The 13,297-nt window shown below is 45.7% G+C and overlaps 1 protein-coding gene across 1 annotated transcript in view; it reads right to left on the reverse strand.

The window, feature by feature from the left end:
• Positions 1–13,297, reverse strand: part of LOC123027087 (transcription factor COE2) — an 86,560-nt gene that overhangs the window by 48,748 nt on the left and 24,515 nt on the right. Inside the window, exon 2 of the mRNA XM_044437489.1 lies at positions 8,947–9,064. Coding sequence (XP_044293424.1) covers positions 8,947–9,064 — 118 coding nt within the window. The remainder of the gene's footprint in view (positions 1–8,946; positions 9,065–13,297) is intronic.

Consider the following 13,297-nt stretch of genomic DNA (forward strand, 5'->3'; position numbering starts at 1 on the left):
ACCTTCAGATAAAATGAAATCGAAATAAAGGGCCAGAAATGAATGATCTCAGATTGTAATTCTTAGTAGATCTTGACAATAGGGTAATGGCAAGTGAATTCTCAAAATGGGAGAACTGACCATTCTGTGTTTTCTCAACAGTTCCAGGGGCATCTAACGATGGGCAAACTTACCCAAAACGAATTAACGGTTTCCTAGAAAAGTAGCAAATGTATCCATGTGATCTCAGGTAAGAGCTCTTTAATTCAAAATCTTGCTCCATGCGTATGAGTTTTTGCATAGGTGGAACAGCACACTACCTCTCGGGAGCTGCAGTTTGGGACTGCGAAATAGGCCATGACATCATCCATCGCGACATTATACACCCCTTCTTGAGTGGTTGTTTCCATGTAGAAATCGAGTCTAGCTCTTTTGTTTAACAGAAAGCAATTGGGTGGGTGGGGTGATCTCCAACTCCCCTTCAGTGCTGCTACAACCTTCATGAGTTCATTTTCACTGCCACCCCAGGGAGAAGGTTTTGTTCTGGAAAATTTAGCTAAACAGAGTCATTAATGCCCAAGCTTTGACCAACAAGCTGACTTACTGTGAAACTTGGCAGCACTGCCAGGTGTAACCCTGAACTTGCCCGATGTTTCCTTGAGCCCCATCCATTCGCCTCTGAATATTTTCCTTCACCCTGACCATAAGACTGGCCTCAATATTGGTCTTTTTTTCTCGTTTGACCACCTCCGTCTGCAGCCCCAATCTGTTTTTCACAAGGTCCTGCTTGAAAACAGTTTGATCTCGAAAACTTGCCCATACTTTCATGCATAGCCGGTTGGACCTTATAAAATCAATGCCTGGTTATGGTTCCAGAAGAACAGTGAATCGCTCGGACAGCATATGGGTAAGCTACACACACACACACACACACACACACAGAAAAGACCTGCATTCACTGCTTAGTATCACTATATCGCCTGGCTAGAAAGAATGCTGCTTCATGTACAGTGACTTCAGTTTCTCCCATTGACAGCTACATGATCTCTAGAGGATGCATCACCTTGATAGAGAATTTCCTCTGTCAACAATATTACCATTTTAATATTAGGGATGAGTGAAAACTACACTCCATCAAGGTTGTTATTGTTCTCAGGAATATCTAATTTGCACCTTTTGGGCCTTTCAGGGAGCCATAACAGTTGCATTCCCGAATCTCCTTTCTTGTAAGATTCCCCAATACTGGAAAATATTGGAAAATGCACACAAAGAAAATGTGCATATTGGAGAAAAGTGCACACAAAACAGCATTTCCACAATGTACAGTACTTGGAGGGAATGTGTGCTTTTTAAAATGTGTACAAAATGCATACTTGAATGTATTGCATATATTAATTCATATATTATGCAAAATATGAATGCATTTCTGTACAGATTATATATTCAAAAACATCACAGATGTGGAAATGGTACAGAACAAAAACCTGACAATCTTGGCAAGACAAGATTGACAGATCCAGACATCCCTCCTGGTACAAAAAGTTGTTATTATTTATCATTATTTCTTGCATTCCAGGTGTGAGTTACTCCCTCATTCATTACAGACACTTAAAAATGTGCCACAAAAGCCTAAGAGACCAACTGTAGTTTGCATACAAACAAACTATGTAGGTAATCATGTAGATATTTTAAAGTACTAATTTGCAGAACAAAAAGGGAATCTGGGGTGAGAATGACAGAAAGCTGCTGGAATTAGTGCATTTACTACTGATTCCATCCTTGTTCCCTCTCATACCTAGAATTGCCTTTCTATTGTGATGCCAGAATAGTTTTTCAGATTTTGTGGACTCCGTTCTGTGTGTGTTTTACAGACTGCTGGACTTCATGATTCCATCATCCATTCACATACAATATCAAATTATTATTGTTACTATTTTTGGAAGCAGAAAAGAATGCAAAATATTGAGCTGTTAAAGGTAAAACAAAAAGATCCACCTATTTGTAAATTTTTTCATCATTGTTTTTCAGCATGGTGTATATGTATATTTCCCCCCAGTAACATTCATACCTTTCAAAAAAAATGCATACATTTTAGGAAAGTCAATAAATGGTTCAAAAGAGGTCAGTCTCCTGTGAAAACTGTCAGTCAAATTAATAGAACTCCAAACTCAATTAATCCAGCTCAGATTATTCTTGTATCCCTAGATGCCACCTGTCTCATTTTTTCCCCACATCCCATCCAAAATGCAACTTTGGATGCAATTCCTACCTTCCCATCCATTAATATGGGTAACTGAAGACCAAACTAGGCAGGATGTCACAATTAATGCGCCTACTTTGAAACATGCAAAAGGCAATCCCCAAAGGAACCAAGCAGGATGGGGACCACACTGCATGGGAAAGACGGTTTCTGCCATCATGACAGTCCTGATAGAAAGGTTCCCCAGCTAATACTGGTTTTGTTTGTTTGAAATGTATTTATTTATTTAATTCAAGCCATTTCTATGCCGCCTCATTCGCAAAAAGCCTCAGGGCAGCTTACAACAACAATAATTAGACTTAAAAAACCGGACACATCTCGGCACGTACGTAAAACCCAATAAATGCAGTCAATAAATTAACAGTTAAAATAACTTTTAAATAAAAAGGTCTTGGCCCGGTGTCGAAAAACAAATAACAACAGCACCAGGCGGACCTCTCTGGGGAGCGCATTCCATAGGTGGGGCGCCACCGCAGAGAAGGCCCTCTTCCAGGTACTCACCCTCCTAATATCTTTCATGGAGGGCTCTAGGAGAAGGGCCTCTGCCGCTGATCTCAAGGGGCGGGAGGGCATACATGGGCGCAAGCGTTCCTTTAGATAACCAGGTCCCAAGCCATTGAGGGCTTTATAGGTCATAACCAACACCTTGAATTGGGCCAAGACTTCAATGGGAAGACAGTGAAGCTGACGGAGAACTGGGGGTATATGAGAACAACGCCCAGTCCCCGTCAGCAACATGGCAGCTCTGTTTTGCACCAATTGAAGTATCTGGACCATCTTCAAGTGTAGCCCCACGTAGAGCACGTTACAGGAGTCTAGTCGGGAAGTTACCAATGCGTGAGTCACTGTCACCAGGTAGTTGTTCTCCAGGTAGGGATGCAGCTGATGGATCAGCCGAAGCTGAAAGAAAGCGCTCCTCACCACCGCTGTCACCTGAGCTTCCAGTGAAAGCTCTGGGTCGAGGAGCACTCCCAAGCTGCGAACCTTGTCCCTAAGAGGGAGCGCAACCCCATTCAGGACTAGGTCAAATCCACCCTCTCCGAAGCCCGATCCGCCAACCAACAGGACCTCCATCTTGTCTGGATTGAGCTTCAGTTTATTGGCCCTCATCCAGCCCATTACCTCGGCCAGGCACCGGTTCAGTGCAGCCACTGCCTCACCTGGATTGGTTGAAAATGAGAGGTAGAGCTGGTTATCATCAGCGTACTGATGATTCCGCAGCCCACACCTCCTAATGACCTCTCCCAGTGGTTTCATGTAGATGTTAAATAGCAAGGGGGACAAGATGGACCCCTGCGGAACTCCATGGCATAACTGCCATGGCGCAGAGCCATAGTCCCCCAGCACCACCTCCTGGAATCAGCCATCGAGGTAGGAGCGGAACCACTGCCAAGCAGTGCCTCCTACTCCCAGCCCCCTTAGCCTATCCAGAACAATACCATGGTCGATGGTATCGAAAGCCACTGAGAGGTCCAGGAGGACCAACAGGGACGCACTCCCTGTCTCTCTCCCTGCACAGGTCATCATACAGGGCGACCAAGGCAGATTCAGTACCATACCCAGGTCTGAAGCCGGACTGAAATGGGTCCGGATAATCAGTTTTATCCAAGAGTGCTTGGAGTTGACCCACCACCACCCGCTCTAACACCATCCCCAAGAACGGGATGTTGGCCACCGGTCTATAATTGGTGGTCACCTCTGGATCCAGGGATGCCTTCTTTAGGACTGGTTGGACTACCACCTTCTTTAAAGGGGCAGGCACTCGACCCTCCCTCAGAGAAGCATTGACAACCTCCAGGATCCAGGTCCCAATCCCGTCCTTGGCTTTCTTGAGTAACCAAGATGGGCAAGGGTCCAGTAAGCAGGTGGTAGGACGTACTTGTCCAAGCATCTTGTCCACATCATCGGGCCGCAACAACTGAAACTCATCCATCAATTGTGGACCAGATGGCAACATTGGCACCTCCCCAGCAGAATCTGATTCACTAGTAGAGTCCAGCTCATGACGAATCTGAGCAATTTTCTCCCAGAAATGCTTGGCGAAGTCGTCACAGCAGGCCTTCGAGGGTGGCACGAGATCTTTCTTTGGGACCGGGTGTACTAGCCCCTGTACCACCCGAAATAGCTCCGCCGGACAGCATTGTGAGGAGGCAATGGAAGCAGAGAAGAATTTCTTCTTCGCTGCCCTCACCGCCACAGCTTAGGCCTGATAACGGGCTCTTAAGTGTGTTCGGTCAGATTCATCCTGTGATTTCCTCCACCTGCGCTCTAGACATCTCCCAATCCACTTCATCGCCCGTAGTTCAGGTGTATACCAAGGGGATGAACGGGCTCTGCCAGGTGGGAGAGGACACTTAGGAGCGATCGTGTCAATAGCCCTGGTCATTTCCCCATTCCATAGTTCAACCAGGGCATCGACAGGAGCACCAGCCTTCTCAACCGGGAAATCCCCCAGGGACTTCAGAATCCATCCGGATCCAACCGGCTCCGGGGGCGGACCAGCACAATCAGGTCCACACCCTTACAGAGGGAAAGGCCATTCTTGAGCTCAAACCTCACGAGGAAGTGATCTGACCATGACAGGGATGTCAGGCACAAGTTCCTCACCCTCAGATCACCCTCTTCCTGCCCTGTTGAGAAAACCAGGTCCAGAGTGTGTCCACGTTTATGGGTCGGGCCAATGACGTGTTGAGACAGCCCCATGGCCGCCATGGAGGCCATGAAGTCCTGAGCTGTCCCAGTCAGAACCGTCTCGGTATGGAGATTGAAGTCCCTCAGGACCAACATCCTGGGAGTCTTCAACACCAAATCCGAGACGATCTTCATCAGCTCAGGCAGGGAGTCTGTTGGGCATGGTACACCAACAGAATCTCCAGTCTGTCTCCAACACCAAGTAGATACATTAACAATAGTTTGGCTGTATATCCTTCAACTTTGCCTCCCTTTCTCCTTCCCTTTGTTGAATTATGAATTATAAGCTTCTTGGGGCAATGATATGCCATTTTTCTACTTTGTGAAGTCCCATGGAATGTTAGATTGCTGCAAATGGGATGGTTAGACTACTGCAATCCACTGCACATGCATGGGACTGCACTTGAAGACTGTCCAGAGACTGCAGGCACTACAGAATGCAGTCACAGGGCCCAATTCAAGCTGATAATACTAACATGCAAAGCCCAACATGTCTAAAACTCATCAGCATTAGTGCCTGAGTTGTGGAACAGTCTCCCTTGAAAAGGAAGGGGGTGTAAACCTTTGAATAATGGGTGTTCAATTGCCCAGGCAGCTTTAGCTTTTGCGTGACACAGAAATGAATGCGTGAATGATCAATGGTAATACATGCATACCCCTGTTTCATTTTAAAACATATTTACTATTATTTGACTGTAGTAAGCTATCCTAAGTTCATATCAGCTCTCCTGATGAGGGGTAGGATATAAAAATTATAAATAAATATTTCTATAAATGTTACCCGATTTTTTAAAAAAGGCCTAATAAAGAGATACTGACATTGGCTTGAATCAATTGAAAACCCTCACATGGATCCCTGTCTTACTCTAAGAAAATGTTAAATGTTTCTGGCTTTCGAGGAGAGGGTACTTTTTCTCTCTTTTTCTTCTGTATGTTCAAGGCCTCTGCACTATACGTCCTATCAAGATCCCAATATGGTTTTCCAGTCCATAACCAAAGTCAATCCATCACTCGATTCCCTATGTTGACAAGGTCAGAGGTGGAAGGGAGCTTTGGCAAGCCTCCAAAAAAACAAGACTCCTTTGAACAGCCAGTCAATCACATTCAATCAGTCAAGGAAAAACTGGAAGCCTTCCTAGGTTTGGAATCTTGGGAGTTTCCTTCTACCATTTCACTGCCCGCTGGGGGAGAATTAACACTGCTCCGAATTCTTTACTGATTCAATCATTTTCTTCCAGTTCATTAATTCTCCTTTAGGTGGATGCAGGGCACATTTTAAAAGGGGAGGGGAGGCAACAAAACACCCTAATGAAATAATAGACTAACTTGTCTCTTCTTGTAACATCACAAAGTCTTCTCACTTTCACTTGCTGCGAGTATAGGGCCAAGAGGGGCTTCTCTCGTTATTTTTAACTGGTGCCAGAATGGGCTGAAGAGAGTGGAGGCGATTATCCAATTTGAAGCTTAGCAGATCCAGCGATTTGTAATTGCTTGAAAATACAGCCTGCAGATGAGGGTGATTCCTCGCTTAGCCAAACAAACGAAAATCAATTAGTGTCAGTTTCCTTCTGCGCATTGTTATGTTTCGTGCAGTTTGTTTAAGGGAACGGCTGACACTTTTTCATACACATCTTGTGCTGTTACATTTCTGTTTAACTAAGATGTCATGTCGCTTGATTTGCTCAGAATCAAGGCATGCCCAGCTGAGCTTGAAGGCTGAAATTCTTGTGCGGAATATTTAGCCCGTCGCCTCCTGGCTGCTCCGACCCAAAAAAGCCACGGCAAAATTGGCAGGGGACGACTTGATTTTATCATCCGGAAGGGCTGGCCAGCCTTGGATTTTGTACTCGAGTGCTAATTTCACTTAGAGGAGACCTCTGCTCGCCTGAGCAAGGGAACACCTCCGTGGATGGACCGCAGCGCCGCAGACGCCCCAGACCACGAAAGCCACACTGCGCGATATTTGCAGAACGAAGTGGCCGATTCCCTGCAATACGCAGAATGTGATGGCGGCAGAAAGAAGCGACAGAACAGACCACGCCACTGATTAACGTAACTGGGATGCACCATTAAGAATCTACCTTTCCCTGAGCCGGCCACATACTTAAGTCAAGAACAGGCTTCTTCAGCAAGGGGTGGGGGGCAGTGTAGTACCACCTTTGTTGCTGCAGAGGTCAAGGACCCCTACCCTGGCACCGTGTGTGCATGCACACTTTCATGTGGGGAAGCTCCCACACAACCTGCAACCCCAGGCACTTGGGGATGTGTGTAAAGCCAGGTGCTTCTAATGGGTCCATTGTTGCTGCAGGGTTGTGTTGTGAGCACAGAGAGGAGCTTTTCGGAGCAAGGGGTATGGAGGGAGGCACCAGCAACTGTGGTAACCTGCTCAAAATATGGTCAGCGCCAGGAGACCTTTTTATTGACCCTCTATTTTAACTGTTTTGTAATATTGTATAGCATTTTATATCTTAGTGCTATTGTCCCTTTCATTAGGTTGTTGAGGCCCCCTCGGTGCGGGTGTTCAAGGACAGGCTGGACGTCCACATGTTGGGCATGTCGTGAGCGGAGCCGACTGGTGCTGGAGGTCAGACTAGATGGCCCAGGAGGTCCCTTCTGACCCGCTCTGTTTCTATGTTTCTATTATGTCTTTATTGGTAATGGTTTGAGGTTATTGTGAAGTTTTATTGTGTTGTTTTCGGTTGCTTGACTGCCTGATTTTGTTGTTATATCATTTGTTAATGGAATATTATTTGTTTTATTATAGTATTTTGTAATTCTGTAACCTGCCCAGACAGTCATTTTGTCTAATGGGGTGGGGTGCAAATCAAATCAAATCAAATCAAATCAAATCCAAAAATAAACACAGTGCCTGAATACAACACCTCTCTTCATCCCAACCTATGGACTTTTCTGAGTCAGAGCTTGGTGTCTCTATCACAATACTTTTTGCACTGACACACAGCAACTCTCCCAAGACAGGCCTCCTTCTGCGTCTCCCTGGAGATGACTGGGATTGGGCCTGGGGCATTTCTGCACATCAAAGGGCATGGTCCATGGCCCTTCCCTCTGCAGACGGGGAGAAAAGATCCTGCTTCACCCTGGTGCTGGTTTTCTGCTTTGCGGAAGTTTCCTCATGCAGGAAAGAATTGCAAATGTTGGCTCTTAGGTGCCCACAAACCTGCATTAAAGCAGTCTGGTTTAGGAATGGGGGCACGGCCTGGCCATGTGCAGTGCGAGCAGCGAATGCGCAGCTAGAGGGAATTGGTTTCACTCTTCTCTGCTCGAAAAAACAGCTTTAACACTTTTGAAACTAATAACCAGTGGCGGCATTTTGCTTTCTTCCACCTCCCTCCCCATCTTTTCCCCTTTGTGTCATGTCTTTTAGCTGGGGGCAGGACCTTTCTCAATATTAATCTTGGTAAGCCAGCTCAGAAGCCTTGTTTGACTAAAGAACTGAGTGGGGGAAAATCTATTACTGCTATGATAATAATCTTCAAACATTTGAGGAACTGACAACAGAACAAATTCATTTGCTTTTGCTCCAGGGACTAGGGCCCAAAACAAGAGGTTCAAATTATAAACAAAATAGGGATTCTGATTTAAAAAAAACAAAACAAAACAAAACCCAAAAACCTTGGGAAGAACTGTCTGTTCATATAACAGAAAGTTTCTAATGGAGATTTTTAAGCAGATTTGGGATGTCACCTTTCAGGGTATGTTTTTAAATATCAGATTTCCTATGTCAACAGAGGGTTGAAGCAAAGAATCTGTGGTAGCCTCCATCCCTGCAATTCTACTTTTTAAAAGAGATCCCCAACATCTTTTCAACCACCAAGGCTATGGAAGAAACAGCCCTCCGTGGGACAAATATCCCCCAAATCGGGACCATCCCTGTTAACAGAGAAGATTCAAGCACATATCCGTCCCTTTGTTATGAAGGCAAAGATGCAGCCGTGGATTCTATGACAAATCTTATGGTTTGTCCCCTCCACCAGCATCCCGTAAAAGGTTCATACCTTCAGAAGGATCAAGTCTTCGTGCCCTCCGTCCATGTTTTGAGTTGTTATGAACAAACATATTGTCAGACACTGCCAGTACATGTCCATCGACGTTCACTGTTGTAGATAACACGACCTGGATATTAAAGAGGCAGGGAAGAAATGGCCATTGAGTTACTTTGCACCAGTCCACATTTTATGCATTAATCACTCAGCTGAGTTTAAAATCCTGTTCTCATTGTGCAAAATGCAGTTGCGCCACCCGGGGCTTATGCCCCGCTCAGTGCAGGAGGAAAGATCTTTCTGCCTCACATTCATTCCACTTAGCGCTGCATCTTAAGAACTGTAACAAGCTGTGGCAGGGCAGCATCAGAGGCCATTAATTCCTGCTGGCCAACCTCTCGCCTCCTGTCAGAGAATGTCACGAGCTCTGTCCAGTTTTCCACAGAGAGCACCCCCTGTTGGGAATATATGGCAGGGGGCAGCATCTCATGCACACGGAAGGTCCATGCACCTCTGGGAAGCTTTCCAAAGCAGAATCTCTGACTCCAACTGGGCTCCGTGTGAAAATTTTACCTGGATTATAAAGCGTTGTTGTCCTTTTAAGTCATGGCCTTTCTTGTGTGTGCTCTGGGGGTGTGTGTGACTCTTTCCTGTTGCTTCTGTTGCCCCAAGTGGCAGGACCACCGCTTGGATAGGCAGTTCTGCTCTCCTGGTGCTCCACTGGCTTTTCTTTCTTGGACAGGCATTTTTTCCCACTTGCTTTTCTTTCTTGCACTGACAATTTTCCCCCTTCCTTTCTTTTTCCCAGCCCCCCTTTCCTTTGCTTTATTGTTCCAAAAAACTTTTAAGAGAGTTTGGACACACTGCCGGGAAAGCTGCAGCCATGCCCAGCACCTGCATTTCTCCAAATGACCTCTAGGTGGTACAGCTGCACACTGGGGAAATCAAGATGGCGGGTGCAACTGCAGCATCCCTTTGCATCTTGATGGTGCTTGCAAAGAGTGAAGTGGGTGGGAAAGAAAAAGGAATGAGTAGGGCAGACTGAGAGAAGAGCAGTGGGGCGGGGAAGAAAGAACACAGAACTGGGACAAGAAGAGATAAAAGACCAGAAAGATAAAAGGAGCAAGTGAAAGCATGGCTGGGGGATGGGAGAACCAGAGGAAGAGATTATGGAAGGGCAGTGGGAGTGGGGAGAGCCCAAGAATGAAGGGAAGAGACCATATTTCCCAGAGTCCCATCAATACAAGCTGCACCACTGGGCTTCCCTCTCCTAGGGCAGAGCCAAAGGTGCTTTATTTTGGTCCTAAGCTCAAAAACCTGCCAGGAGTTCTTCATGTTTGGCTCTTGAGGGATTCCCATCACAGAGACATTCTGGTGGACCTCAATGAAAGAAACAGCTGCAGCTGTACTAGGGCCACACTGAGTCTGAATATGTTTGCCCCTTCCCACCAGATGTTTGTGAATTCCGGGGAGCAGAGTGACATGCTTTGGTGGAGTGACATGCTTCTCTCTCCCCTTGATGGGGTATTTGGAAGATTTTTTTTGTTTGTTTTTACTTCTGCATGCTTCTCTGCTTCCCCAAGAAGGCAGCATTCCTGGCTTGGACCACAGAAGTCTGGCATCAGATGGTGTGAGGCAAACTTCATGTGTTTGCACTCATCTCTTCTGCACAAAGAGCCAATTCATGGGTGGTCACTGGGGGTGGAGCGGGGCGCACCCCACTTGATCCTCTCCCCTCAAGACAGGCAGTTTTGGAAGGTCTGAAAAGGCCGTATATACCGTACGTGCAGGACAACTCCATTCCTCTCGAGGCACATACCAGTAACTCGGACATCAGCAGTCCTGCACCTGCATTCATGACGGGGCATCAAGGGATACAGGATTTGCCAAGGACTCTGTGCATTGTTTCCCAAGGCACTGAAACAGCACGGGACAACACTCAAACTGCAAAAATCAATAGCATGGACAGGCTGGCCCAAAGTCCTTGGGATGATTTTGAAATGCCAGCTTCTAGTAACTAGAAAACTTCCAGCATTTCATCACACAGACAACAGTAGCAACGAAAGACAGGACGGGAAGACTGCCCATGCAGAATTTAGCTGCCAGGTAGCCGGAAGGAAGTGTGGTGTGGGTGGTGGGCAGAGGAGCCGACTGGGTCTGAGAAACCAGGACGGATATCCAGGATCAGCTAGGCCGTTCCCCCACTGATCCTGGGATGGCTACCTTCTCTTAGTCTAAGCCACCTCACAGAACAGTTGCAAAGGTAGCAGAAAGTTCATCTGCTCCCAGATCCGCCTTCCTGCACACGAAAACCATCTCCCCAGCTGCTTTTCCCATCTGAAGGCAGGCTGACATCAGTGACGGTCAGGGCTTTGTCACTGGGGGCACCATGGCTGTAAGGGTTTTTCCTAAAGAAGTTCGCCAAGCGCCAGCACTACTGTCCTTTGGAGCATTTTTTATTTAGTCGGTGATACAACAGTGATACCATTTTGTTTTAGCAGTTGGCTTTTGGCTGAGCCATTTGCTGGTGCGTTGCTTTCATGCTTTGTAAAGCACTCTGCAATCCAATTTGATGAAGGGCGGGATACAACTGTTTTAACCAAAGAAACAGAATGCCACCTGGGCTGCTCCAATTTGTTGGCGTAAGGAAACAGCAACGTGGAATTCAGCCAAGGTTGGCAAACGGTGGTGATCAGCCAAAACCCATCCTTATTTTCATTCATGTTTTTCCAATTGTGTGCCCCCTTCTTCACCCATTGATTGAAGCATATCTGTGTGCATTTTCACCAGAATGCATTCTTCACAAGAATGCTTTTTCTTTCCACACAGTTTTCAATGTATGCATGCAGATGCACACAGTATTTCAGAGTCCACTAATCGCACTGTGAGCCTGGAAATGTATGGGCTTCAGCCGCCGACGGTGTCCAAGTCCACATTCAGTCCAGAAGGAGCAATCGGGATAAAACCTGATCAGAAATGAATGGAAATGAATTTCTCTTATATCCTTGCCCACGAGTTTTGTGTATGAAGCAAGGTGGTGCTTCTCCACCATCCCATGCAGGGAAGCCAACCGGACTGGCGACGGAAGCACCTGAAGGAAGCAGGCTAACACAGGGGGCACCAGACATGCTGTGGGGCACATGCAGTTCTGCCCCCTGCCCCCTGGCCACCACATCGTGCCACCTCGCCTCCCAACTGAGGCAACTGCTTCATTTTCCCTAATGGTAGGGCTGGTCCTTTCCATCACACCTCTTACGAAGCAGCTCAAGCATGCAGCGACCACTGCAAAGCGCATGTCTCCATCACGGATGGGTTCGAGAGCCATTTCTTTTCCTTTTGTAACATTTTGTAAGACCGAGAAGAGCTCAGTCTTCCTTCTACCAAAGTATAATTCCCAATACCACATTGTTTCATATTACACAGTCCACTGAACTATAATTTCCAGAATACTGTGTTCCTTTTAGACGAAAGTGCACAAGGCATTTTTACTGTGCTTTCTAGCAGAGCTCCATCTAGTAGCACCCCAATGCAACTCTAAAAGGGGATTGGATTGGACAGATCTGTCAGTTTTGTTTCTCTCCATTTCTCATTATTCTGGTCTTAAATATGGTTCCTCCTGACCACTGAGATTTCCTTTTAAAAGTTCATCTGAAAATTGGTACAACTTTTGTGCGCATGTTCTTTACAATACAGGCATATATGTATGTATTTTTAATGGATGTACACATTGTTGGCAATTCTTTTTCCTAATACAGCCCATTTTCAATGTTCTTTTCAATTGTGTGTGAGAGAAGAATGATGTAATTTCCTCTGAATTCTTTCAAATAAGAAAAGAGAAAGAAGGGATATTAAACTACTAAATAAAAAAATCCATTGTAAAATTTGAAGACATTTCTAAGGATATTCTAAGTTTGGGGGTTTATATTAGTTTGAAAGTATAACATTAGCTCAAAGGGGGAAAATCACAATGCAGATAGAATGAATTTGCCCCCAGTCCTTTAATTATCCCAATTTCTGGATGACGAAAGATCTTCTCAACAGTTTGTAGCCACACTAGCTGTCATGTTGAGAGGCAAATCTCTGGAAGTTGGATTCCTGGGTGCATTTGATACCTAGCCATGATATGTAAAAAAAAAAAAAAAAGATGATTGACTAGGTAGAAATTCAGCTGACAAATAATTGCTCTTAGTTAACTTTGTAATGCATTTGGGTTCTCCTGCTTTGATTAAAGAATTGAAAGTGCTAAATGTTGAGCAAGGGGCAGCAGCGTGGCCTGCAGTTCAGGAGGACAACGTCCTCAAGTTACATAAGGAATACACTTCATTCAGGAGATCAGATAAGCCTGTTTTAGAGGAGAATTGGAACA

The sequence above is a fragment of the Varanus komodoensis genome, unplaced genomic scaffold (assembly GCF_004798865.1).
Source record: "Varanus komodoensis strain SLA01 unplaced genomic scaffold, ASM479886v1 scaffold30, whole genome shotgun sequence".
NCBI lineage: Eukaryota > Metazoa > Chordata > Lepidosauria > Squamata > Varanidae > Varanus > Varanus komodoensis.